Source organism: Epargyreus clarus, unplaced genomic scaffold, assembly GCF_041222505.1.
Source record: "Epargyreus clarus isolate Ecla_fem2 unplaced genomic scaffold, WU_Ecla_fem_2.2 ptg000026l, whole genome shotgun sequence".
NCBI lineage: Eukaryota > Metazoa > Arthropoda > Insecta > Lepidoptera > Hesperiidae > Epargyreus > Epargyreus clarus.
This window is the reverse complement of record NW_027332233.1, coordinates 15,310,232-15,338,021: the sequence shown is the minus strand read 5'-3', so window position 1 is coordinate 15,338,021 and position 27,790 is coordinate 15,310,232. Positions and strand designations below refer to the sequence as shown.

The window sequence follows — 27,790 nt, the reverse complement described above, 5'->3', positions numbered from 1 at the left end:
ATATGTTTTTATTTTTTTACTGACTCATTGTAAGTCAAAGTCAAATTTTGAGTGTGTAATCTTGTCGTAGAGGAGATACAGTTCGCGTTGAGAACTGCACAATTTGTGCATAAGACTGTCGGAAAGAATTTGTGCGAGGTAAAAAGTTAAAGTCAAATTTTGAGTGTGTAATCTTGTCGTAGAGGAGATACAGTTCGCGTTGAGAACTGCACAATTTGTGCATAAGACTGTCGGAAAGAATTTGTGCGAGGTAAAAAGTTTATTCCGTCCATTCCGTTTATATTCTGTTTCTACCAGTGAAAATAGTGTTAATATTGGTTCAGCGGGTATTAAAATATGCCTGATGCCTATAAATACTCTAAAACATTCGGTTTTATATAGATATCACATGAACGAGTAAAAGATAAATTCTTCCACTCCGAAACGCCAAATCTAACTAAAATCAAAGTTAAACAAATAGGACCAAGACCTCTCAGTACTTGTGCGAAAAGGCAAACGGAAGTTTCCCTTATTTGACATGTCTATTCAAACACGAGGGGCGGACATTACGGACAAGGCAACGCTTTAATGAAATATTCTGAATATTTGTGCTTGATTCCGAGGAAACCCAACCACCAGTGTAACAAGACCCGTGAGGTCACTGTTTCTAAGCGCGATCGGTTTGAGCCGACAGGCCCTGTTGTAATGGAAAAAATGGGAGGAATACATCACGTGGCCATACAGTCCTGGTTTGATCGGGACACCCCCGTTTTGTTCTATCTGTCCCGCCAATAGTTTTAAAACTTGGTAACTGCAACCAAAGGAAGTCGACGAAGAGTCCTGTCCTCCAAGAGATTAATAGTAATGTGATTTGGTAGACTTTACTCAACTTGGATTTTTTTATACAACCCCTTGATATTTCATCTCAATGTTAATGCAAGTGACAAATTAATTTTTATTGAGACTGCGCCTGGGAATCGATCCCGAGGCTTACAGCATGGCCATCCTAGGACCCAAAAGTTAGATATAACCTAGTGAATTGAATGTTACTGTTTGCTACACATGATAAAAAGATCCTGTAGATAAACAATATTAAAATACCAAGAAGTTTTATAATATTTTGCAAGAGTCCCGCTCTGATGAAAAAATTGGTCACGATATGGATACATTTTTAATTCGGCAGCTTAGAGCGTGTTTGGGGAACAATTTGCGACTTAATATTTCATGATGTTGAACGGTTGGGTTTCGCGAAGTTTCCAGAAATATTTGATGAGCTTTCCGCGTCGGTATTCATTTTTCTTTTATCGAGAAACGCTAATGGAAATATTATAGAGACAAATTGTTCGGCGTTTGTTATCACGTCCTGAATGAATCATCTGCCATCGATTCCAAAAAGAATTCGAATGTATCTAAAGTACTTCTAGGTTGGGTAGTTTGTGTTCATACTTGTTATAAGTTTGACCATAACACTGCTACTAAAGGATTACTTTATGTTTGTTTAGGTTATATGCAGAACAACGATTATATATCATACCATAATCCATACATCGCATTGTTACATACAATCTTAGCATCTTGTTATTTCTTTAATTATAAAGAAAAAGCAAATGAATGCGCAGTCTACCTATGTTCATTGATTGTTGCCTGCTATCTGTACTATTCAATTACAACTTTAATTGAGCCCTTAAATTTTACTTTGATTATAGTATATGGAACAGTTTTACCACTCTTTACGTAAATTGATTTGAACTGGATTCTTGTTCTTCATAAAACCGACTGTTATTAAATAAATAATGTACGTTAAACAATTATATTACCTTGTAATAAATATATAGATTGCAGTAAAATCCACGCTATTTTCTTTAAAACTCAACATCAACAAGACCACTAAAGTCGAAGCGCTAGATTAAAGGCCAACGGAAACTCTCGGAGTACATAATAACAACTACTCAGCCTCTATTACCTCAAAGTGCCGTTTAGTGGAGCATCACCCCCATGCACCCCTGAACCCCATGACACTCGCCCTCAAAACTCAACAAGAACGAAAAGTATCCGGAACTGTAATAAAAGCTATACAAATGGCAACAATCACTCACACACGCAACGCGTTCGTAAAATGCAAACACGCTGAAAAGTTTTACGCTACGGTCTGAATGAAAGGAGGCAGCGACAAGATTTCTTTACTGGCTTTTCCTAGCGATTAAGTCGTGTATGCGTACGTAGGCTTGTGTGAAACAAGTCATGTTTTCTTCCTATTTTATGTGAGCTCTGAAAGGTATGATTTAGTCATGTTAAAGGCAAAAGAGACTGGGCCTACGTATCTAATACCAACTTCTTAATCTTAGACCCGTAATTCTTTTTTGTATTGTTAACAACCGTTACAAACTAAATAGGAATTTAATTATGGGTTTCATGGTTAATCACGTGTATTTTTAAACGTTGATGGAAAATTGTGAGGATAGATAAAGAATCTTGAATCTATGCCAGTTATCCTTATGAATATTTTAAAATAATTACTTTCAAATACCGAACTGCATAACAACCCTTAGACCACAAACACACACACTTGTACACCAACCATAGTGCGTTGTAAGGACATTAAAATGGCGGAAAGCGGGAAATCGGTTATGCACAACGACTGGAGTTTCCCGGTTTAAAGCCCCCGCCCCCGCGCCTCTAAACAATAATTCAGCTTCGCCCTTCCGAAGTGCAAGGGCGCAGTTACCGAGGGAAGCGCGGTAGGCCGGGGATAGGTGTGTATCGATAAATGTTTATGAATATTTTAAAATGTGATGTAAAGCAAAAATGTTGTACATATCCTCCATGGTTCGACTATGACTGCACCACAGCCACACCAGTTTCTGTTCCAACTTGTGAGTTTTGTTAAAGTTACGCTATTTTGTCACATTTGGAAGCATGAGGCAAGATATTTTAACCACGCGTTCTAAATTAGTCAAAGGGAAACTACTATACTGATTTACACGTAGAATTTTTAAACCTATAGGGGATTATAGACACCAGCCTATACAATAAATAAATACTTGTCAATGTCAAATAAGCTGCATGATCGATTTTTCCTTTCTAACTATATTTTTTTAAATAACCTCTAAGTCACTAAATGTTATAAGGTAACTAGCTGACCCGGCAAACGTTGTGTTGCCATATAAATAAAAAAAAATGTTAAGGGTGAACTACCCCTAACATTTAGGGGGATGAAAAATAGATGTTGGCCGATTCTCATAGATACCGGATAAGCACAAAAAATTTCATCAAAATCAGTCAAGCCGTTTCGGAGGAGTATGGCAACGAAAACTGTGACACGAGAATTTTATATATTAGATTACATATTATCGGGTCGATAAATAATAATATATCGATGTTTGCATAGGGGTCCCCACGTCCCTACGCGGTCAATAGTAGGGTGCATCATTTTATCAGCGGCGCGGCATTCACTAATTGTGTTTGCTTGTACGGTTACCTTATTTGTAAACGGCTTGTGTGGATTATATCGTGAACGCGATAATTTCGACCCCTAGATGAGGTCCATAAAAATGTAACCCATCCATAGATATTTCCCACTTTTACAACTTCATAAAAAAAATATCTATAGTTATAAATATGTACAACATGGAATTTCCGGAACATTGAAATGCAAAAAATTGGCTTTTGTAAACAGTCTGGATTTTGGTGTACGAATCTCTGACAGGGTTTTCCCGAATCTAGAATTATGTGGCAACAAATATATTGTAGTTATAACTATATATATATATATATATATCTTCAGGAAAATCCCTATACTACTAAGAGTCAAGTGACCATAGGCAATGAACTAGGTACATAGGTGGTAGAACCCCATGTGGTTTGACTCCAGCGGCACCACTGCCACACCTATTTCTGCCTAATAACAGCAATGTTAAGCCCTGCTGTGTTCTGGTTTGAAGGTTGTGGTAAGGGAGGCATGCTTTTCCTGCGTTCCAGTTTAGTCCTCACGGGTAGGAATATCTAATCCTATCTGGGGTTGATTACAAATGTCCATAGGCGGCAGTAGCCTAGGAGTAGCAATCGAGCACGCAATCTACCTGATGGTACTAACTAAATGTAATAATAAAATGATATATATAATTTCCATTTTCCATGTATAAGTAGCAGGACTTTATAGTATACAGATAGGTACCTTTTTTGTAATATAGGAGTAACATTAGGTAGATTGCGTGCGCGGCTGCTACTCCTATATTACAATAAGGTACCTATCTGTATACCATAAAATCCTGCTACTTATACATGGAAAATCTATGCAGCGTTAAATCATACGTAGTAGGTACATTAGGACGATAGGTATATTTCAGTTAAGTGTCGTCTTCGTAATTGAGTTACCCAGCCTGGCAGATAGCTCCGGTCCTACCGAAACTAATTAGATTATTCCCATTGTAGAATGGCGATCCGAATTACGGACGTTAATTATCACATTCTTTTTGTCCGCATTTATAATTGTTAATTTGTGTGATGAAACTTTGTCCAGCTGTTGTTCATGAAGAATTGAAAGTATTGAAGAATTCGACTAACCGATTCGATTGCCTGGCTCTATGATTAAATTAGTACAGGGAATGTTAAATCAACTTAGTTTACATACTTATTGGAAGGGACTCGATGCTTCGATCCGGAAAGCATCGCCGCCACACCTGTTAACAGCAGTGTTAACCGCTGATTAACGAGATATATACTTATCTAATGCATTCAAACTTAGTCCTTAGGAATAGTCACGCAACTGAGACCGACCTCTGGAAGGAATCCAATCTTTGTAGAATTGACTACAGATGTTTATAGGAAACAGTAGCCACTTACCATCATCACTGCATGTACGTTTGCTCGTTCGTTTCGTTACAATACGATTAATTAGTTTTCTATTTACATAGGTAAACGGATCTGGCACGCGTACTAAAAAGCTTAACTTCTTTAGCACACATTGACTAACTCTCAATTGATTCACAAAGCTAGAATCAGTTCACAAACGCAGTTTGTTGTGCAAAAAAGCCAGCGCGATTTCTCTCTCGCTCGTAGTTTTTCGCAAAATTCCGCACAAACGGAAAGGATCCAAAATAAATGTGTACGGATTTAGGAATAAACTAGTTGTTATATTGGCGGACTTTTAGCTGACGGTTGCGTTTTGAAAAACACCCAACACTTGTGGCAATCGAAGCGCTACGTTAGGGATGTGGGAGTATTGGTATTCGTAACTTTGGTATCAGTGTTCCCGATACATCGATATATTCATGGGTATACCAGTATTAGACTATAGTAAAGAGACATACTTTTACGAGCCGTTCGTTCAACTTAGAACTCAGGGGTAGCAACGTACTGTGGCCGTCCAAGTAGAACACTAATAATTGGTTGATTACGGATGTACGTGGGCAGAAGTAGTAATTTATCATTCGTTGAATACTGCAAATTATTAATTTACCACTTAAAATAATATACGAACCATACCATTGTTCAATTCTGAGACGGACGAAACTTGAAACAATTTCATATATGTATTTTTCTTATTAGCACATAATACTGATTCCATAAAGAAATACTCTACGCTATCTCATAGCGTATACTTTTACATGAATCGTATTCACATTCATTCGTGTTTAAATATCAATATTTATTTTGTACAACACTACGCACTGGCCGTAACACGCGTCGCTACACAAAGGTAGCGATGTCTACACCGCGAGCCATGATTAATGGCACACGCGGAACGATTTAATTCTCCTTATTGCGTAAATGTAATCAGTCGACAGACCCACATAGGAGGGTTTTTGTGCGCCTATTGTCGCTTCAGTATGAACAATCATTTTTGACCCAATCCATTGGGCTCGCCTTGCAATGTCGTCATTAATCTTCTGGAAGTGCAAGTTGCCGTGTCATAACTAATTTGTAGTCGTAAGTTAATTGGAGTGACTCTGATATCAATGTTGAATAATTTCTTTATGCGAAGATATGAAAATATAAGACATCAAAGCGATGGCCTCATAATGTAATAGGTCTATGGGACTATGGATGATTCTCTTTGCATTTTTAGTGAGAAACCATTTCTATGAATTATTCAAATATTAAGTAACAAGCTTGTAGAAGATTACAAATTATAACTAATTACTTAGTTCATTAGTGTATTGAATTTACAAGTTAAACTTTTGCAACATTACAACTTATTACGTAATCACAAAATGTATCACACATTTATAGCAATAATTTACTTATTTTACATTTTCAAGTTATGTTGTTATAATTTTCCACATTGTAGGGAACGATACTGAAATACATTTATCACCGATATAAGGGTATCATTTTGTTGCACTGAAGTGTAAATGTAGATTATTGCATACAAAGTATTCGTGAACAATCCGAGTTATGCGATAGCAATATTCGCGGTACAATGTAACTTTTGGCTTGTTTTTGGAAAATATGCCGCTCACTGCCCTTATTGGAATTTCATAAAAACCATAGCAACTCGCTGAAGAATGTTCAATCCACCGGCTTATAGCATATCGACTGTCAGATTGGTACATACTTTCCAATTACGTGAAGATATTTAAATACCCACACTTAAGGCAAGTTGGGAATTAAACTTATTTCTGCTACATATGGACTTGATCCTATAAAAACTCTCATAGAAATTGTAAGTACCGGTCACGCAATCCTTTTGGTGTTTGTTTTAATATTACATTTTGGTTTAATATTATTGTAATGATACTAGTAGTTACCTTAATTTATTGAATCATTTAACTACTGCTAACGATAATTTTGTTTATATACATTCATGATAGGTTCTTTTTCTAATTTAAAATTGTTAAAAAATAACTGAAAGGTTTCTGACATGTATATCTTTCCATATTGCGTAGCGAAATAGATCAATGATCAGAAAAAAATGTCTTAACAATATCGTAAAATAATAAAACCGTTTAAAAAATCACTAAGAGCATCCCTTTCAGAAAATAGTTTTTAGAGAATTTCACTCTGCACAATTCTCTTGCGGCAGACAATTTATTTTAAATCGGTACATAGGTACTGTAAATAAATATTTGTCAAATTTGAATTCTGTTTACCCCAACATTTCAATAAAGGATTCCGTTTTAAAGGAATTGACGAACAGCTATTTATCAAGCTAATTGCGTGAAGCCGAGACGAAGGCGGTTTTGTAGAACCCAGGAATGTATAACGAATGCTATAGACCTCGTTGTTTGATGGAAAAGCAATTTCCCGCCATTCGCCATTTTAATTGCTAGACGACAAAACATCTGTGAATTTCACTTTATCTTTTATTATAAATTGATTTTATTTTCTCAACTCCGTCGTTTGCCCCTTGACTAATGGTAATTTGAAGTAGCTAAATAAATTACTTTGGACTTCTTATTTGCCTTGAAAATAAATTTATTTATTCTTTGGTGTGGTTAAAGCATCTACAGACTGTGATCAAAGTCGTATAAATACATTGACTAACTGATGTTTATACCTACTAAAATGACGTCTTTATATTATAGTGTTCTTAAAATAATTTATTAAAAACATGTAAAATTGCAGCAATAAATGTATTTGAAAAAGGTTAAAATAATTTTACTTGAGACAGAGTTTTTAATATTTTTGTTGCCATTCATCTTTAATAAGTATCATATAAAAGTTAATCTATAGAAGGTATTCTGTGCTTTTGTAAAGCTGATGATAACTTCAAAAATGACGTTAAAGAATAGACGAAAATGTAACTTTAATTTAGGAAATTATTAATAATATAAATTTCCGTCGGAGTAATCCCATTTTTATTTTATAATTTTGTACTAAGAAAGAAGGGGATTCATAGAAAGCACTAGACGCAATTGCACGAAAAACTTTTCTTAAAAATACCAGTAAGTAAACAAACATATTATTATTTTATGAATAACTTTTGGCAAAAAAATCTTATATAAATTTTGTGAGCTCAAAATTCTCTAATTTGTCACAATTATGATTTAATATGACCATAATTACCGCGTGGAGTTGGCTTCGAAACTTCTCTCTCTAGGACAAAATTATTCACCGACCATCACAAATCACAGAAGTTCATCCCATGGATATTGGAAGAACTAGGGAGAAACTTAGGGATTTAATTTAGGCTGAGGGCAGCGACGTATCCATGTGTAAGTACGAGTAGTTTATTTATTACGGTCACTTTCTTCTACTGGTAATTCAATAAAGGAAATTTAGCTCAAGCTATGACTTTTAAGGGCTGATGGAAGAAGTATGACAAACAACTCATCATATTTTTAATTTATATTTATATATATGACCAAAATATTTTTGGCCCATAGATTTCGGATGTTATTTTTATCGCCCCAAAACTGAAACATAGAGCAATCGAAAAATTAAATGTATCCAACCTCGTTATTGAAGGCACCCCTTTGACGCCATATCAACCGCGTGTTGTTTCAGACAGACAGACGTACAAACAGATTCCCTGTCTTTGTGTTACGCCCCTATAACGACTGAATGGCAACTTCATCTAAAGCACTGCACTTGTAAATTGAGCTTTAAAGCTTCCCCTTAAAAGCTGTTATAGTGCAATCGATCTGTATTTCCAACTTCGGTGTCCCTTACAAAACCAATGTTGAGAGACCTATGGTGTTACCTACAATATGGGCTGTTTCCTCAAAAAAATTACGGATACGAGAGGCAGGGGAGGTCTGTTTAAGTTGGTTGTTTATTTAACGGCCCTGGGTGGTCGTTTAATTAAGAGTGCGAATGATAGGCCCTTTTTAGGGTATTTAAAAGTATAAAACAGGTTGTGACCGTGCAAACGACGCGCACGGCGGAACATGTTGACGAAGCGAAAAAAATGTAGCGGAGGAAAACGGAGGGTTCTAAATTTTGTAAACGTTTATTTACACTCAATTGTATCCGTATTGTAATGTAACATTTTGTATAAAGTATTAAAAAAAAAACAACGAAGGTGTTATAATTCGTGCGCTTTAGATATGCCAGCCCTTGATTGGAATTTATCGTCGTGAAAAAGGACTGTGGGTCCGTCCACATTATTAGGTCAACTCAACAGTTTTACTGTTCGCCGACTTTGATTAATGGAAAATACCTGGATGACCGAGCTTTGCTCGGTGTTGTAATAATAACACAAAAATACCGATTATTTGAAATAAAAAGGCACGAGTGCAATTATTTTCTCACAAAAAGAAGCAACTCGAAAAAAAAACAATGTGACCGAAACTTGAACCCGGGTTTTCTGCGTTTTAAGGCGCCTGATTTCCCGACCGAGCTATTCTAACTTCGTAAATGGTGGCGAAAATTAGCTTCGTATTCTAATGATATTGTAGGAGGTTTTTAATTAATGAAATCCGAATGATCTGATCGATTTATCGCCCCCCGAAACACCCTAAATACAAAATTTCAAAAAAAGGAGCCATTTCCGAGATCGTTGATATATATACAAGAATTGCTCGTTTAAAGGTATTAGATAATATTTTTTGCATTAAAAGCCCTGCAGTAATATTCCCTATGTAATAGTCCCTGCAATAATATACAGACACATAAAAACGAATATTGAAACACCCATATCTAAAAATAAAGTCTATATCCCTCATTAACACGTCTCCTTAGTTAGTGATCAAACACAAAACCCTCTACTTATCTAGATCCGTTTAGTGTCTGTTCCGCTACGGGATCGTCCCAAATCCCTTACGGACCTTCTAAGTCTAAATGTAAATCTTAACGTTAAACTTTAGCGTGAGCTCTCAACGCGTATCTCTCTCGCAGGCGTCAGCAGCGCACTACCAGAGTCAGTTGGCGACGTTGTCAGCGGAGAACGATCGGCTACGTGGTCAGTTGTCAGCGTTGTCGGCGGGTCTGGGCGGTGGTGACCACGAGAGGCGGTTGGACGATGTCGCGCAGCAGGTCGTGCGGGCACTGCTCTCACAAAAGGTATGACGTCATAAAGATGTTAAAACGCAGATGCCTCTGATAAGGACCAAATATGTATTGATAGGATTAAAAGCAGCTTGGCAGCGCTGACAATAATAAATAGATAAATTATTATATGATATTATATTTTACTTTAAACTTTATACGTATTTTTATAATAAGTACCAAGCTATGTAGAAAATTATATTTCATTGCAAATAAATTTAAGCAATTATCTACATCACGGGTACATCTTTTTACAAGCATTTTTATTATGCGAAACAAACATAAAGATATTATTACACATACATACTTCAATATTTAGTAACTTTTTATCCCCTTTTTAAGGATTAACAATTAAAATGTTTTAAAATATTTTTGCTGTTAAAATACGCATAAAAGCGTTTATAAATACCTATCGAAACCGCTAAAGACATTACAGAAGCCATGTCAACCTTCTAGAACTAGGTAATTGTGTGAACGACTTGCAAACACTTGCAACATCATCTCCTTAGCCGAAGAAAGGCCTAACATAACAGAAATATGGTTTCAGCGACCCCGTCACACCTGTTATCCAATTAGCTCAGCTTATCCAACAGTTAGTTAGCCAATCGTTAGTTGAATGGCCGACCTCGTTTCTGTTGGTACAGCTGGTTTGTTTTTATAGCTTAAGCGAGTAATTGAACGTTTGACGTACAGGCATATGTTACTTCAGCATACCTATTCAATATTGATAAGTATATTGCAATTACAATAGCAAATACCTTTTTTTTCGCGGAGAAATCCTCATAGATTCTCTCCCGCCCGGGGGAGCGGAAGGGGTATGTCGGACTCCTACCGACTAAAACTCCGATGCGTTCCTCTGGACGCTCGGTGCCGGGTCCCGAGACTCTCGTGACGAAAGGCGTTACAATAGCAACTACGTAGAACTATTATTGCACTAATGTAGTAAAATATCGCATTACAGAGTTAAAGGAGGGAAAGTTTCTTTATGTTGTAACGAAAAACAATTATACGAGTAACGTTTTAAGTACATCAAATCATAAAAAAAACAATGTCAGAAAAAAGACCTACGTTCAACATGGAATGAAATACTACCTCCCATAATTTATTACAGACGCGTCCAAAAAACGCCAGCAACACAATTAATATTCGCAAACCGAAAAAAACACTCAAAACCAACATTCGAATCTCTTAATCCGGTCCGAGCATTAAGACGCAGGCCCGAAATTGTTTTCTCATAATTATACTCTGCCGTTGCCCGCACCCGCGGATTATACGTTGCTACATTCGCACATAAATCGCGCGAAATGGGACACTTTGGCCTTAGCTGGCACCGTAATAATTTCACAGAGGCTCTGGACCACTATAATCTTGGCATAATCTGGCCGATAATGCGAGTGTTTGCGTTTAAATCCGACCCACGAATGTCCGCCATGCCGTTTTAGTTTTGGCGCTAACTTTTCAGATAAAGATGGCGGCGGGCCGTCGTGACACTTTTATTGATGCGTTCATTGAATGTTTCGCTATTTGCATAACAGACCTATGGAGTGTTATATAAAATTATTTTTATTGTAATAACTATTACTCTGTCTGTCGGTCTGTCTGGGAGTTTTAATTATTTTTAAATAATTAAAAAACATCGTGGCGACATTTATATTACTTACAAATAGGAGAGTTGTCTTGGCTATTATCTAAATCCAAAACTTAATATTTGCACGCCAATATCTCCCCAACACTTAAGAATTTTGAGGTAATCCTACATAAGATTCAACACAAGTGCAACATCAAATGCCTCTATAACTTCAAATGCGTCTAGACGTAACGTTATTAATTAACATCAGTTTATAGGGAAGGATACTAATCTATGGGGAAGGAATCTATCGGAGATTAATCTTGACGACATGAATTACTTCAAAATATCTTCACTACCTACATCCACGACACATGGATTTCCTAGTGGGGGTAATCCTAGGGTGGGACATAGAGTGTAGACACTGTTACTTTTAATATTATTATAAAGCACTCCATAAATAAATAATTAATATAGACGACCATGCCTACGCAAAACGTAAATTAATTATAAAGAACTTAAGCGAAGTATAATTTTGTAGCGAAGTTGATATCTTGAAATTTTATTCAACTTGATTATACTTATTAACCCTTAATTAACTTTAAAATTAATTCGTCGGAGTCGGGCGAATCTTTTAATAAACAAACTTGGTCTGTCGCAGGCATATCTCCGTTGTAATTTGGGAAATTTCAAAGCGCCGGCAACACTGACAGTGTCTTACCATACCCTGTATCTTCAATCTCCCCTATAATTACCTCCCGTCAATTTCGCTACTCGAATTTAATTTTGCTAATGAAACGTAATTAAAATATACGCATTTATTTTGAAGACAACAGAACTGGTGGGGTATGTTTCGAAGAGGGTGTATCAAGTATTTAAATGATGTTTATAGATTATGTAGCAACGCTGAAATCGTAACAATGAAATTTTAAAACTGACCAAGATGCGTGAGATTTTGTTCAAATAAATAATTTATTAATCTAAATTATTATGAGTAATATAATTGGTTTTTAATTTATTTTATGTTTACACACTTCGTATATGACGGTAGAACATTTTCGGTAATTTTGTTACGTTCAGTCATAACTTATCTCAAGTTTACGGTTACATTGTGCGTGTATCAAGGTAAATAACAACAGATCCAGTACACAACCGGCTGCAGCCCGTATCACATGTCTATCACATTATTGTTATTGTCTTTCGACGCGTAAACATCTCATTTGCGTGCTAACATCCCTGTGATATTTACGTGTTTTAGGAACGCATTTACGCACTTTAGTTTAAGCGTTTTTTTTTAGAGAAATAATTTTAATGTTGTAAATATACTGAGTTGACCTTTTAGGATTATTTTTTGGGTCAGATATTCTAATTTTAGATGTACCTATGCCTGTGAGTATTTTAAAGCAATATATTATTCTCCTACCCATAAATCTTAAAGTTCACTTTTCTTGTTAAAAAATATAATAGAAACATTCATTTTACAAGTTATCTTATTTTTATTTCAATTAAGTTATTCCTTTCGGCCTCCGAAGACAGTGACATAATCATTTCACAGGGGGCTTGCACTCTTAATAACAATAAAAACACTTACCACCACCGCATTTAGCACAATCCCTTTATTTTTACCACAGAGCGTGCGCGAGGAGCTGGGATGCGCACGCGCAAGGATCCGCGAGCTAGAAGCGCAGAACCGTGCCCTGAGCGCGCTGCTCGTGCGCCAGCTGCGCCCGCAGCCGCGGCCCTCCCCCGCCACGCCGCACACACCCCTCACGCCGCACACGCCGAGGGATTTGCAAGGTAAGTGTTGAATAATCTTCATCATGTGACAGTGACCTTATTTTTTAACTCTTGTGTTTAGTCCTCCATTGCCTCACCCTTATACATCGAAACTTTTTTAAGTTATTAAATGTAGATTCTCTAATACTTTCCCATCTAAGCCGTGGGCGTTCATAGCAAAGCTTACCTTACTCCGGTTCTACTTTGTGTTTATCACAGATCACTTACGATCAAGCATATTAATGAGAGAACATATCAATTTAAATAAAACGAAAATGCAAAGAATCCAAAAATCCTTGTCCATGGAGTCGCACAGAGCCGCTTAGTTCCAGTAATCTGATATAGCTGCGGTACATTCACTTAGCGTTACATAACTTGAACCACGGCATTGAGCGCCACGTGACCTTTTACACCGTTATAATCATTCTTCGAGGCGACCGACACTGGAGTGCGGACAAGTAGGGATAAAGTTTTAAGGACATGCGAAACGGTCAGTCCGGTCGTAGCTATTTGATGAATAGCTCTTTAAATTTCATTTTTGGATATAGGACTACCTAAAAGCCCTTGATTTTATCGTTGACATTTTTTTTCCTAACTCTGAAACTCGAGTCCCACCTAGATATGTGTCCCACAATTCATCAGCATTTGCGTTTTTGAAATCAACAATTATCACTTTGTAAGGAAATGTCTTCTCCATTTTCAAAAAGATGTGTGAAGTCTCATCCACACTTGATCAACTTTGTGGATAACCTAAAACTCCTCAATTCAAGACATCCGAGCGCATCAGGAGTAAAATAATAAGGATAGATCAACAATATTCACAGTTATGTATTTTTCAGTACATCTAGTCGACGTGGGATCCTGCGGCTCTCTGGTCTCGTTCAGAGACTCGCCGCCACCGGCCCCGCCCGCCCCTCATCCTCACCCTCTCAGCCAGGACGATAAGCGGAGACATCAGATCCTTGCTGATATTTGGACAGAACTAAAGGTAAGTAAAAACTTTCATCACTTATAGTCTCAAACTAAGATTCCGTATACTTATTGACGGATGATCAAGTGCGACAAAAACGTCAAAACCATTATGATTGATCGATGTAAATATTTGTTTTGGATGAATGAATTGCTAATTAAAGAGTTTTGTATGTCGACAATAATAATAAGTGTTCTGCAACAACGTGCATTCTGGAGTTGGGAATGGACGGTGTGAAAAATCTAATGCTGGCCCGTATCTTCATCCTCACCAATTCCACTCACCCTTCCAATCAGCATGGAAGCTCTGGAAATATACAGTAGGCCTCCGTGAATGAAGACTAATGCAAAGTCTCTACTGTTTCCAGGGTCTGGAGGTGACGCCAGCGAACCTGGCGCGCGCGCTGTCGGCGGTGGACCCGACGCTGTGGGCGCCGCCCGCGCGGCCCGCCACGCTCAGCCTCAGCATGCCGCAACCCTGCACGGATCCCGTTAGGGGTAATTGAGATTATCTGTTTTTTCTCGACCTAGGTCATGTCGATTATGTATATTTCAGATGCTTACCACCTAATTTTATTGGGGTATGATTTAGCGGTTTGAGAAATACTTGCCCTCGTCTCAGTTTTTTGTCCGAAGGATGATATGATAAAGCAACCTGGGCACTAAACTCCAAGTGTCTCGAAGATACCTGCTGCCGATTACGGAAAAGTTCCTTAATATGTTTGAGTTATACTTTTAAATACATTATGGTAACATTAATCTGGATAAATCGTCTTCAAAAATTGAAAAAAATCCTATTGAAATTCTATGTAATGTCTCAATAAATTACTAATAATTTTTAATATGCATGCAATGCCTAACTTACTATGCTCAATATTTCAGGTGCCAGCGAAGAGAAAGTAACAGAAGAAGAAAGCTGTGAGCCTGGCGAGGCTGGTGCTGAATCACCAGAAAGCGGCGCAAAGGACGAGGGATATTCCACTATGTCGAGTGACGTGCAAGCTGACGCTTCCAGGCAGAGCGACCACGCGGCCGACAGAGCTCTGCCCGATCTCAACGAGGCTTCAGACGAAACTGACAACCAAACTATCGTCTCCATAAACCCTAGGGAAAATAGACGGCACGGAAGACTCTTAGCCGATGCCGATTATATATATTTTCCAGTAGGCGTTGCCTTCGCAGGCATCAGAGGCAGCTATCCTCCATCTAGGCCGATCTTACCATTTCAACATGTTGTTCGAAGTTTCTCCGATTCCCACCTCTGCTTAAAACTCCTAACTGGAACAAATTGCCCAACTAGTTGTTTAGATACCCCGACACCTAGCTCAGGTATTTTAGTATTAGATCTGAAACCAGCACCAGAAAGGCCACTAAGGAGAGCTATAGCTTCTACGACAAGTTCTGAACGAGTGTCATGGGGCAGTACGTTTGAAGATCGGGCAGATGGGTCACAGTATGAAGCAGATTATGTTCAACACTGGCTAGAGTTAGACGATGCAAGATCTGCGCTACAGCAAAGGCATCGGGACCTGGCTGACTTGGAATATGATAGGGCGGAACTGGAAGATTGGAGTTTATCCCTATCTTGTGAAGATCTAAGAGATAGACAATCGCCATTTGCTGAAATAACAACGCCGGGACAAATATCCTTATCTACATTACCAAGTATTAGAGAAGATGATGCGTTAGAGTTAGAAGAAGACGTTGGTGATTGTTTGTGGAACGATTGTGGTTTCGCAACAATCGAAATTGATGAATGTAGAATAGCAGAGGACCCAGAAACATCTGAAAAACGATGGGAATATTCTGGGACACACTCTCCGGGCGGATCCTGGTCTAGCGCGTCAGATGCTCCTGAGAAAAGATCTAGTACAGCGTTAAGTGAAGACGGAGACAGTCCTAACAATGTTGGTCTCGATTTTACGCGAGATTTCTATCGCCTTGTTAAATACGAAAGCACAAAAAGTCTAGCATCGAACTCTTCTAGGGGTTTGCCGACTCAAGATCCGAGTAGTCACCTACGAATTCATGAAGTCCAAGCAATGGCCCTACAGGACCGTGAGCAAGCTTTGCAAAATGTGCTCCACTTTATTGCCGAGCAGCAAAAGTATTGCCGCGACAGGGAGGAGTCTGATTCAATGTCATCTCGACCTGTTTCTGAAATACGTGAGTTACCTCCTCCGTATGCAACGGCGGACTTTGATGATGACTCAGTTGGACCGCGCAGCGAAGCATCCGAGGATAGACAGAGGCCAGATTCCTTTGGTAGTTTCTCGGAAAACGACTCTTGTGATGTTATATCTAGTGAAAAGCCAAAAATTCCATATTGTGATACCGTATCCGAGCCAAGATCCACACCAAGATTCATAGAAAGAGAAGATCCATACGTCGAATCCGAGGATTATTACGTAGAAATATCGCGAGGGGAGAATTCCGAAAATGAGGTGAACGACCATCATCTACTAAAGGTTCAAAGAAAGAACGAAATTAATAGGAGTATTGACGTCAGCAACTTGGCCGAATTGAGTCAGTCGTTAGATCAGATCAATACCCAACCGAAGGAAGAAAGGCCGTGTGATATGGAAACTAGTCGAAGCCTAGACTTTAATTCGGCCTTGAAAGAGAATTCCTTGAACATCATGTTAAACAAGCAACCAACTGAACGGGAAGCGGAGACTTCGATGACGAAATCGTCAAGTTTTCCATTCACGAGCGCCGAACCGGAGATATCGTTCGTTGAGGAAGTGTTGAATGCTTGTAGGCGCAGTACGGGACTCTTGGTGACGGTCCCGGAGGAGGAAGAGGGTTCATCGCCGGAGACGAGCTCGCCCCAAATGACTGAATCGAATACTACGAGTACTTCTACAGCTGAAACTGTGATAATAAGTAATAAGAATGACCCGACGCAAAGGGAGGTAAGGAGAAGAGAGAGTCGTATCCCAACGCTTATGGGCGGGAAGAGGCCTCCTTCGTCCCCGAATAGGACCAGGTCGAAGATCCCGGTGGCAGAGAGAAGTCGACCGGGACCAGCGCAAAGTGCGCCGCCGCCTGATCCAATAATTGTAAAGCAGGAACATACGCTTAGCTTCCACGAAGCTGCAACGTCCAAAGATGTTATCGAGGAGCTCAACAGGTGAGATCTTTGTTCATTATTTTTAAGAATAAGTAGCTTATAGATGTTATTACATTACATCTTACGTGAAAGCCATGCAGGTATGCACGGAATGCCTAGTTCCGAAGCTTTTGTACTTTCGGATTTTGTTTCGCAAAATCGAAGAATGAATGCCTTATGAAAATATTAATGAATAGTCGTTAGACACTTTATGACTTTAGGTATGTCCGAAAGACTCAATTTGATAATTAACTGATATTTCTTTGAATGTTTTTCAAACGGTTTGAAAGATTCAAATACGTACATCGAAAGACCATGTGGAATCAAAACTTCAGATAGATAAATAGATCCGAAATCTTAGCCGGATATAGCAGATGTCTCAGTCCTGCTGTCTTCTAACTCTATTCAGTGTACATCCTACCCAGATAACGTAGATCTCTCCGTCCCGCCGTCCTCTAACCACATTCTGCGCATAGCTTATCCAGATCTGCTCAAATCTTAATCAGTGCATTGCTCTCGGTCCCGCCATCCTCTAACCACACACTGTGCGCAGGATGATCCGGCAGAGCGAGGGCGCGGGCGAGGCGCGCGGCGAGGAGCGCGGCGCGGGCGGGCGCGACGCCGCGCTGTGGGCGCACACCGGCTGGGTGCACGTCGAGAGGGACATCGACTTCAGCGACCCCAAGGTACGCACACACTACGCGCTAGGGATGTGGGAAAATAATCGATTGCTTTGTATTATGATGGATTACTTTTTTGTATTAATCGCGTTTTATAATCGATATTTTTAAATATTGAATATAATCGGTTTTAAAAATTGAATGAATACATTATAAATATAAAAAAAAAATTAATAATTAAGCTTATTTTCGCCAGTCAATTCAGAGTCGATTATTTTAGAAAAACAACATTATTCCTAAAATAATCGAAGTTTTGCTTATCAATTTATATTAAAAATAGAAATATCGATTATTCATTTCTTTGTTCATTCTTTGTCACATCCCTACTAGAAATACTACAACCTATATAATAGCAAAGTGGAAAGTTGTACAGGTAAAGTGGTTCTAACGTGAAGCAGTTCTTGCGTTTTGGTGGAAAATCGTGGAAACCGACAGACCTACATATAAGGCGACCATCTTAATCCTGAGGAATGGTAGCATGCATCTGTTATCAGCTTCAGATTAAACCCCTGTCTTATATGGACTTAGTTGCAGATGTCCATAGACAGCAACGACCACGTACCGTAACATGAACATCATACTCGCTTAGAATTCAATCTTATAACAAAAAATAACTGTATCTTCCAGGCTCGAGCGAACCTGCTGGACGTGATGCTGGCGTCGAGCGACTCGTCCCCGTCGTCGTGCGGCTCCTCGCCCGCCGAGCCGCCGCCGCCCTACTCCCGCCTGCACCGCCTGCACCGCTCCAGGCGACAGAAAACCGGTAAATATACACACACCGCGACCGAACTGACTCTAGTCTAGTACAACTGGTAAATATACACACACCGCGACCGAACTGACTCTAGTCTAGTACAACTGGTAAATATACACACACCGCGACCGAACTGACTCTAGTCTAGTACAACTGGTAAATATACACACACCGCGACCGAACTGACTCTAGTCTAGTACAACTGGTAAATATACACACACCGCGACCGAACTGACTCTAGTCTAGTACAAGTGGTAAATATACACACACCGCGACCGAACTGACTCTAGTCTAGTACAAGTGGTAAATATACACACACCGCGACCGAACTGACTCTAGTCTAGTACAACTGGTAAATATACACACACCGCGACCGAACTGACTCTAGTCTAGTACAAGTGGTAAATATACACACACCGCGACCGAACTGACTCTAGTCTAGTACAAGTGGTAAATATACACACACTGTGACCGAACTGACTCTAGTCTAGTACAAGTGGTAAATATACACACACCGCGACCGAACTGACTCTAGTCTAGTACAACAACTGATTAATATAATATACTTAGACACGACCGGCCGGACTCTAGTCTAGTACAACGACTGGTTATATATACGTTTTGACACAACCGGCCTGACTCTAGTTTAGTACAAGAGCTCGAAAATATACATTATGACAAAACCCGACTGACTCTAGCGTAATAAAACAACTGGTTAATATACACACAATCAGCTTGACTAGAGTCTTGTTCAAAAGCTGGTAAATATACACTCACACAAACACAATACTCAATATGTCACAATATGTCTCACTCGGGTCTACTACAGAATATGATAAATATAGACATTCATACAATCCGTCTGACTCAAGTCTAATTACAAAAGCTGGTAAAGGCCGAATCCATTTGACTCGAGCCTAGTACAATAACTGGTAAATATACACTTTCACACAACCGGCTGAACTCGAGCCTTGCACAAAATCTGGTGAATGTACACTTTGATATTACCCCATCAGGCTTTAATGTAATCCATCTAAATATGCCGCCCCTATGTCCACATATTTAGATACCTGATATTAAACAATGGATATTAAACAATTCAGATCAATTCGTCAAGAAGGAGACTACAGTCAGACCGGTTGTATGTTAAAAATTTAAGCACTGTGTATTTTGCACATTATAAATGTTTAGCTTTTAGACTTTATGGATCGTTTGAAAAATTTTGTCTTGTTGATGTTACGAAAAAACGAAAACGAAACAGAAATATCAACATCTTTGAAACTAATTCACAAACCTAGATGAACTAACAACGTAACATTCAATGTTTTAACGTGCCATACGTGTACATACGTTGTTGTTGATAACGGGATTCTATTTAACCATTATTATACATGTTAAATGGTACAACGAAGTCTTATTCATAATTTGTGTGATTATTAAGGTGTTGTTGGAGCGTGATCTTATGTATCAAATTATTTTAGAATTAAAATGTACCTTATAAAATTTAAACATTTGTTTATACAGAGAAATACATTAAGGCGCTGATAATAATATAAATAAAAATATATCTTCATAAAATGCATAAAAACGAAAGCCATTAAGTTTAGTTTAATAGACAGCTGCCTATTTAAAAAGATATTAAAATTGCTCTCTGACCACGCCTTACTAATAATTATTTATTATGTTAATACTTGGTGTTTACAATTAGAACGCTTTTGTGTCCCAAAAATTACTTACACTTCGTTTATTGTACTAATATCATTAATATAAATATTTATATGAATTAGAATTCATGAATTGTTGCAAAAAATATAAGTAAAAATATAGAGTGAAAGTAATTTTATAATTAACCAACACGAACCTTGAGTAGCTTTCTATTTGTAATTAACAGATTCTTAATTTGATTATCTGTATAACAGATTTAAAATACGTGCATAGATTAAAATATAACTAGCAATAAAAAATGCACTTCAGTGATAAATTTGTAAGCATCAAGGTTCGTGCAGGCAAATGTACCATAATGTTACCATCATAATGTAATTTCTGTTTATTACATTTCTATGTGTATAAAATTGGTTATGGGTTTTCCATATTTTAACCGTAAACTTTATTAAATTAATTTTAAATGTGTATAAACCTATTATTTGATGGTGGCAGATTGATGATGACTACTTCTTGTTTCTTCCACTTAGGTACCATGTCCTCACTTCACATTTTATTTCTTTAGCTTTTTATGACATTAAACATGTCATTACATACTAACATGTCACGTCATGTTATATATAATAAGAATAAAATGAAGTGGTGAAAAGGGACCTTTGTATTGTCTATAATTTAAGTGTTAAACATGAAATTATCTTTAGACATTTTACAAAAATAAATGAAAATTGATTTGATGCTTAACACTTGGGATGTATTTGTTATTAATTATCACGTGATGTCATGTCATGTCATGTTGTCTGTTCTGTCACACGTCCAGCCACGTCACACGTTTCCGCTCTCACTTACGCACACATCACTGTCGCCTCATTTCAATAGATGTCATTTTTTCCAACGCCGCTCTATAAATATAATACTAAAAAATACAAATTTTAAATTTCTGTTTTGAGGCATACATTTTTGATCGATTTGATCTTTAAGAAATTTATGGATACGTTTGTGAGAATTTGTCAAAAAAATGGTGCTATATTCGATAAGAAGCTTTTAATGAAAGACCTAGTTCTCGGTTTTAAGATACTTTTTCGGTAGAATGGATTTGATTTTGGTAGCTCCATTTTAGTATTCACACTGACGTATCCAACGGCAGTGTAGCCAATATGAACGTTTTTTCATTAAAATAATTCCGTAAAGACAAAAGTTCTTTGAAGAGACATCTGAGCCAACTATTACGAATATGAGTCGAGAAAACTCAGAGACGGTCAGACCTATCAAAGTTGAATATACCGATTTTCTATTTCTTCTTTGCTGCTTAAAATTCAAAATGTTGTCTCGAAAGAAGTCTATAGCAATAATTAAGAAAAACTTTATTTTCGTTGCCAACATTTTAAAGGTTTTTCTTAATTCTTGCTACGAAGTCTTGCTACGAAGCAAGAATGATAAACCTTTCGAGACTACATTTTAAAATGTAGGCAATGAAAATAAGGTTTTTCTTAAATCTTACTATACACTTCATAGCAAGAATTAAGAAAACCTTAGCATATAAGCAAAGATCGAAATAAAAACCATTGGCTACACTGTCGAGCGGCGATGACGCGTACGCGCGAGTGCGAGCGCGAGCGGCGGGGCGTGCGCCGCGTGCTGGCGCTCACGCGTGTTGTCCCGCAGCGGGCGCGCGGCCCTAGCTAACTGACTGCTGTACGACAGCGGCGGCGCTGCGCTCCCGCGGGCTCGCCGTGCTGCGCTTCCCGCGCGCGCGCCGCCCCTCCATCCTCGGCCGCGAGGGGTTCTTCGTGCGCTGGGGCGAGCGCGAGCGCGCCGCCGTCGCCACCTTCGACTTCCTCGACGACCTCTCCGGCGGCTCCTCGCCCACTGCGCGCGACTCGTGAGCGACGGTCCCGTTAGGTTGCCAACTGATAGGAGTGCTCCGTGAACGCAGTCTTACAGTTTCAAAATGACTAGATTTATTGTTTGATCCATAAACTATGTTTGTATACCGTTGCTTGTTTACAAATGAAAGAACAACTAATAATGCACTGATTAAAATACATAAAGATGTGTGTAATATGTGTTATAAATTTAAATATCCAATGAAAATATTATGTAAGTATTAAGCGCAGTTGGCAACCCTAGTTTTCATAGAACTTAAAATTTAGTCCGTGCGCTCGCCTCGTCGAGCATCGTTGTAATTTAAAGGATATAACTGATTATGGTGCATGCATAAATGGTGTTATTTAAGCAATCTCAATTAATAGCCACGTAGGTTACCTCTTAGATGACATGTCGCCAGTGTCGCCCGACATGCCGCGACATCGTCCGTGCGACATGTCGCGACATCGCGCATGTTTGTGTGAATCAGTGCCGTAGCGAGCGCACGGTGTTATTATATTTTTCTATGTCGCTCGTTTGTGATATTCTCGTTACGCCGCGAGCGGCAGCCGACTGAGATGTTCCGCGTAGTGTCCGCTTTGCGTAGTGTTACGGTAAGCCAAATAGTTTAGTGTAGCGTTGTATTGCTGCACGACGTCCGCAAGGCTGCAGCTTATAGACCGCTTCTGAACGCCTCTTATAGATCTTGTAGGTGTAGTCGTTTCGATTTTCAAAGTTCTTAACTTAATCTATGACGGCACCTAGTCTTAACTTCTTCCTAGTATCATTAGTAGAGATGGAAGTGGGACATGATGATGGCGTGTATTGTTTGTGAGTTGGGAAACAGAATGACTTGTTCTTGTGTCTACTTCAGCGGTGTATCCGTGCTTGCCTAAAGTCAAAGTTGCCAGGTGTTATAATTGCTTTCGAAAATATATCGTCCAAGACAATTCGAATTTTCAATACTTATTGCATGCAATATGAATTTGTATTTAAAATATTGCCTTGAAATTTTTGCATCTATAAAAAAATATTTATCTGTAATTTGGTCGTTTCTGGCAACTATAAAAGGCTTGATGGCCTTTATAAAAGGTTAATATGCGAACCTCAATTTATAATTGGCGCTTTAACAGAAGCTTAACATACCAGCTTCAGTCGAAGGCAATGTAACCGAAAACTTGCTCCGTTGCTTACGCTTCGTACCAATAACCGACGACTTAGGTAAGAAGACGTTATAAGTAATGACTAAGTAATGAAAGCTGCGGCCTCGAAGTAATGTGATATTTTTGTATATACTGTAAGTCCCACTTATTTTCATATACATTTAAAAATGGATTCCTTTCTAACCGAACGAAGCGATGTTGGGTGTGGGTAGTTACGACTCGGTCACATTGAACGGGTGTGAGCGGGACGGCGCGTCAATGATTTGAGTGTGATAGAGACAGACGATGCGTTTTCCTTTTCGCACGTCCATGTGACTGAGAGTTCTCGATTTAAGAGCGGTTGAGCGATAGTGTTTAATCTCTACGAAATTAAAAGAGAAACAATTCGCTAAATCGCCGTGTATTCGTAATTGTAATAATAGGTACTTATGTAAATATTGACGATTATAATTTACGTATCGAGCTAGTAACTACACTTAATAATTATAAAGAATAGTCATTTAAACGATCGATTAATCATATAAAATCCATTAAATCGAAGGGTACTAAAGTATGATAAGTGTATATATGTTATGATGTCATTGAATGCTATTTATTGTTTTTTATCATTTGCGAATTGTCGATCATTTGTATACTTAGGTACATATCATGAATTTTGTATTTTTAGTGTTACATCTTATATCAAGCCTATATTAAGAGTTTGAAGTGGTAAATGTCTTTTCAAGAGCGAAATTAAGTCTAAATAAAATCGAAATCCATAAGAACACGATTTGTAATCTTTATTTTTTTCAATATGTAACACGGCACTCTATTTTCATTCAAGTAATTTACAGAACACCTTGCAATGGTTAAGTTTCATTCTTATAATTTAAATCGTATTTTAATCCTGTTTTTTTCTACATCTTTATTTTAAATTTATAAACTTCAACAAATAAGTTCGTTAAGAGTAAGCATCTTAATACTGTCAAAAATAGAGGGCCTTAATTTTCTTTGATTGTCTTAGGTAATATTTATTTAAAACATGGTAATCTCTTTCGGGATACTTTTGTTACGTTTCATTATCGCCTCGAATTATGTGAATATGTAATGTTAAGCTTGCATTTCAAACTCGAGCTATTATACATGTAATGATTCAGTATAAAAATAATAAACTAAAACATAACACAAACTTGCCACTTCTTATCTCGAACACGGCTCAATTAAGTTGCTACTTTACGTTGCTAAAAAGTATGCAATAAGTTTTCATTCGATATGGTTATGAACCTCGTAGGTATGTATGTATTTGCGGCTTTTATTATTATTATAATTATGTATAGTTATTATACTAATGGCGGAACCAAAGCAATTATACACGAAACACAATTTTGCCACCACTTGTTATGCTGCGACACTCCTTGTTTTGTCAGAAATGTATGTAATTATTTTACCCAGCTTTGTTTTAATGATAAATATTGAAGACAATAAGGAAGATTTATACCTATTATTAATGATTATAAACGAACGACGCGCCGATCGACGTCTAAAGTAACTTTAGTGACATATAGACTACAAATAGCTACTTTGTAATTGAAAAAGTATAATAATACATCCCTAGTTTCGTTCGGATACACGCTCTGATATTTTTCTTATTATGTTCGAATATTATCAAGGTTTGACAAAAAAAAATCGAAATAAAATTTACAAAAAAAATGTGTAACTTTAAGACATTTTTATAGATCTGACATTATACGATAATCTAGGATGTAATAAAATTATCGCAGACTTATAAATCAATTATCTGCGATTAATTCTCATAAATCCTGCCATATTTACCATATACATTATTACATTTACTGTATTGCATATAATTATTATAAATCAAACTTGCCTTCAAAGCGTGAATCCGAATAATATATTGATAAAAGTAATAAGTTACTGTTACGTCAAATATAAATTGGATTTTAACTGAGTTTCTATCAGTCTTCTTGTACTTGTGTAACTTTTATTGTTCATAAGAATGTAAATTCATATTATACTAACAACTTTGCTCTAAAATGGAACGTATTCGAACGATTACCAGTACCTAGCTATTATTTGCGAGCACGAATAATGGATTATCTTATGTTATACCACAGTACCAATGAAATTAATGATTTACGCTAATATAATAAACTTATCTGTCTAGTACTCTAGAAGAAAATAAATAGGAGACGAAGTAATCAAATTTATGAATTTCAAGATAAAGCAGTGACTAAAAAAATCTTTAAAGAATTAGTTAACATTTAGTCATACATTTAACATAATATAAACTTTCTTGTTAACACCAATTTAGAATCATACTTTTATTATGGCATCTATGAAGTATTTCCTTTTTCATTGCGTGGAATATATGCGTTTTTCTCAAGACAAACTATTTTTGCACATACAATGGTAAACGCCTACGATCACGTTTCAGATGCAAGGTTGTTAGTTAATTTTATCAGTAAGTTCATTCCTGTCACATTAGTAATTTGTGACGTAAGTATTCGAATTGGCATTGTAACGATTATTTGTCATTAACCATACATAAACTATGTATTGCATTGTATTCATTATAAATAATTAGAAGGTACTGTGATTGGTAACTACCGAAACTTGGAGCACAATTGGAAGTAAAATATAATAATTAAAAATAAAGTATTCCTCGGTATTGGGTGCATTTGTTAGTACATTCTAACCTAAGACATAGAAATACTTATAGGTAGGTACTTTGAACAGTACAAATGTGTAGAATAACAGTACCTATAATTTAATTATCTACTATTACAGATGGGTTTAATAAACGATTCCGTTCCCAAGCGAGTATTTGTTTTACTTTCTATCCCTCTCCTATCCTATTTTTTATATATGTATCTCACAGGCTTGCTGTGCCTGATGTTAAGTGTTAACTACCTTAACAAGACTGGTGGTCTAAATAAGCACTGGAAATTAGTTTATATTCTGGGTGACACACACTGCGCCAACAGGGTTAACAAAAGTCGGAAATTCTCTTCCTAACATACTACTGAAAATAATAGCACTCGACTAACGAGACACCTACCACCTTCAACAGTAGAAGGAAAATATGCTTACACATAATAAGTTAAAAAGATAAACTGTAATTCACCTATACTCTGATTCATAATTAGGTGTCCAAAATGTAAACAAAGGTGTTGACCTATCAAGAAAATACGTTAGAAATGGTAGTTTTTATTTTTGTCGATATTAAAGTAATACAACAATAATAAAATATAATCTAAATAAATTAAGATTAATTCACATTTTCTAATATTTATATCACCTCAATTTCGTTCCGTACAGTAATAATAATAAAAAACATAGTTTATGGTAGAAAATTAAAATGTCATAATGGTAACACAATCGGAATCCAAGACATTTCTTGTGCTGTCATTTTAAGTTTCGTAACTGATATTATTAATTTTCGTGATTGTGATCGAACTCTAATGTTTTCTCGTTTACATAACGCGTTTGTTAAATTGTGTATATTTGTTAAATTTTCGGTTTTGTTGAGTTTGTTAAAGTTTTTATTTCTTGTTAATTTTGACAGTGACATTTCTTTGTTTACATTTTGGACACCTAATTATGAATCAGACTATAGATCAAACCTAGTCTGTAAAATCGTATAGACATTGTCATCTGCTACCCACCGATAGATGGCGTTGTTAGAATTTAAATGTTAGTATAGTATAATACATAATAGTATTTTATAATGTGTACGTATACGTAATACGTATAGTGTAAAAATAAAAGATAGATTAATAAGATATTATATTGTGATTATTTTTGTTCATAAAGCCTTTTTCGTTCTTTAATTACCTACTACTACTTTTAACATATTGTATGAAGTACGTTTATAATAATGAGATACCTACACGTATTTTTATCCTCGTACATTGGTTTGCTACCCTTTTAATATAATAACAAGTAGGTATACAACTATGCAATTGATAACTCGCTCAGTTGGAAAAAACGTAAGACAAGGAAAATATTTAGCAACACATCTTATCTGTCCAGTTCTTCTTCGTGACTTTTATTCATTGTTATAAGCTATCTTCTGTTGTTTTATACATTGCAAGATTCTTTAAGGTTTGCATTTGTTTTAAAAATATTATAGAAGTGAGTAGAACTACAAATTAGAGAATCGCTGACTTGAATGGAAACTGGAAACTATACCTAATAACACAAAACATCAACACCTCATTATTCGATAAGAGTCACGATAACTTTTACGTTAGTACTAATTATTGATCTATCAAAATGTTGCCTACCAAATTGACAATGTGTTGTAGTGGGCAGCTATTGTCTAAAGAGCATTCG

General features: G+C 37.1%; 1 protein-coding gene across 6 annotated transcripts in view; it reads left to right on the top strand.

The window, feature by feature from the left end:
- LOC140753130 (uncharacterized) overlaps nucleotides 1–24,434 on the top strand; it is a 487,125-nt gene extending 462,691 nt beyond the window's left edge. For 4 of the 6 annotated variants that reach the window (XM_073087528.1, XM_073087527.1, XM_073087532.1 and 1 more), the window contains 8 exons: nucleotides 9,760–9,924; nucleotides 13,108–13,273; nucleotides 14,092–14,240; nucleotides 14,590–14,719; nucleotides 15,104–17,354; nucleotides 17,887–18,019; nucleotides 18,641–18,776; nucleotides 22,131–24,434. In XM_073087528.1, coding sequence (XP_072943629.1) covers nucleotides 9,760–9,924; nucleotides 13,108–13,273; nucleotides 14,092–14,240; nucleotides 14,590–14,719; nucleotides 15,104–17,354; nucleotides 17,887–18,019; nucleotides 18,641–18,776; nucleotides 22,131–22,312 — 3,312 coding nt within the window. In that variant the 3' untranslated portion in view covers nucleotides 22,313–24,434. Of the gene's footprint in view, nucleotides 1–9,759; nucleotides 9,925–13,107; nucleotides 13,274–14,091; nucleotides 14,241–14,589; nucleotides 14,720–15,103; nucleotides 17,355–17,886; nucleotides 18,020–18,640; nucleotides 18,777–22,091 lie in introns of all 6 variants that reach the window. The other 2 variants (XM_073087529.1, XM_073087530.1) reach the window with 2 other exon arrangements.
- Nucleotides 24,435–27,790: the final 3,356 nt, after the last annotated feature.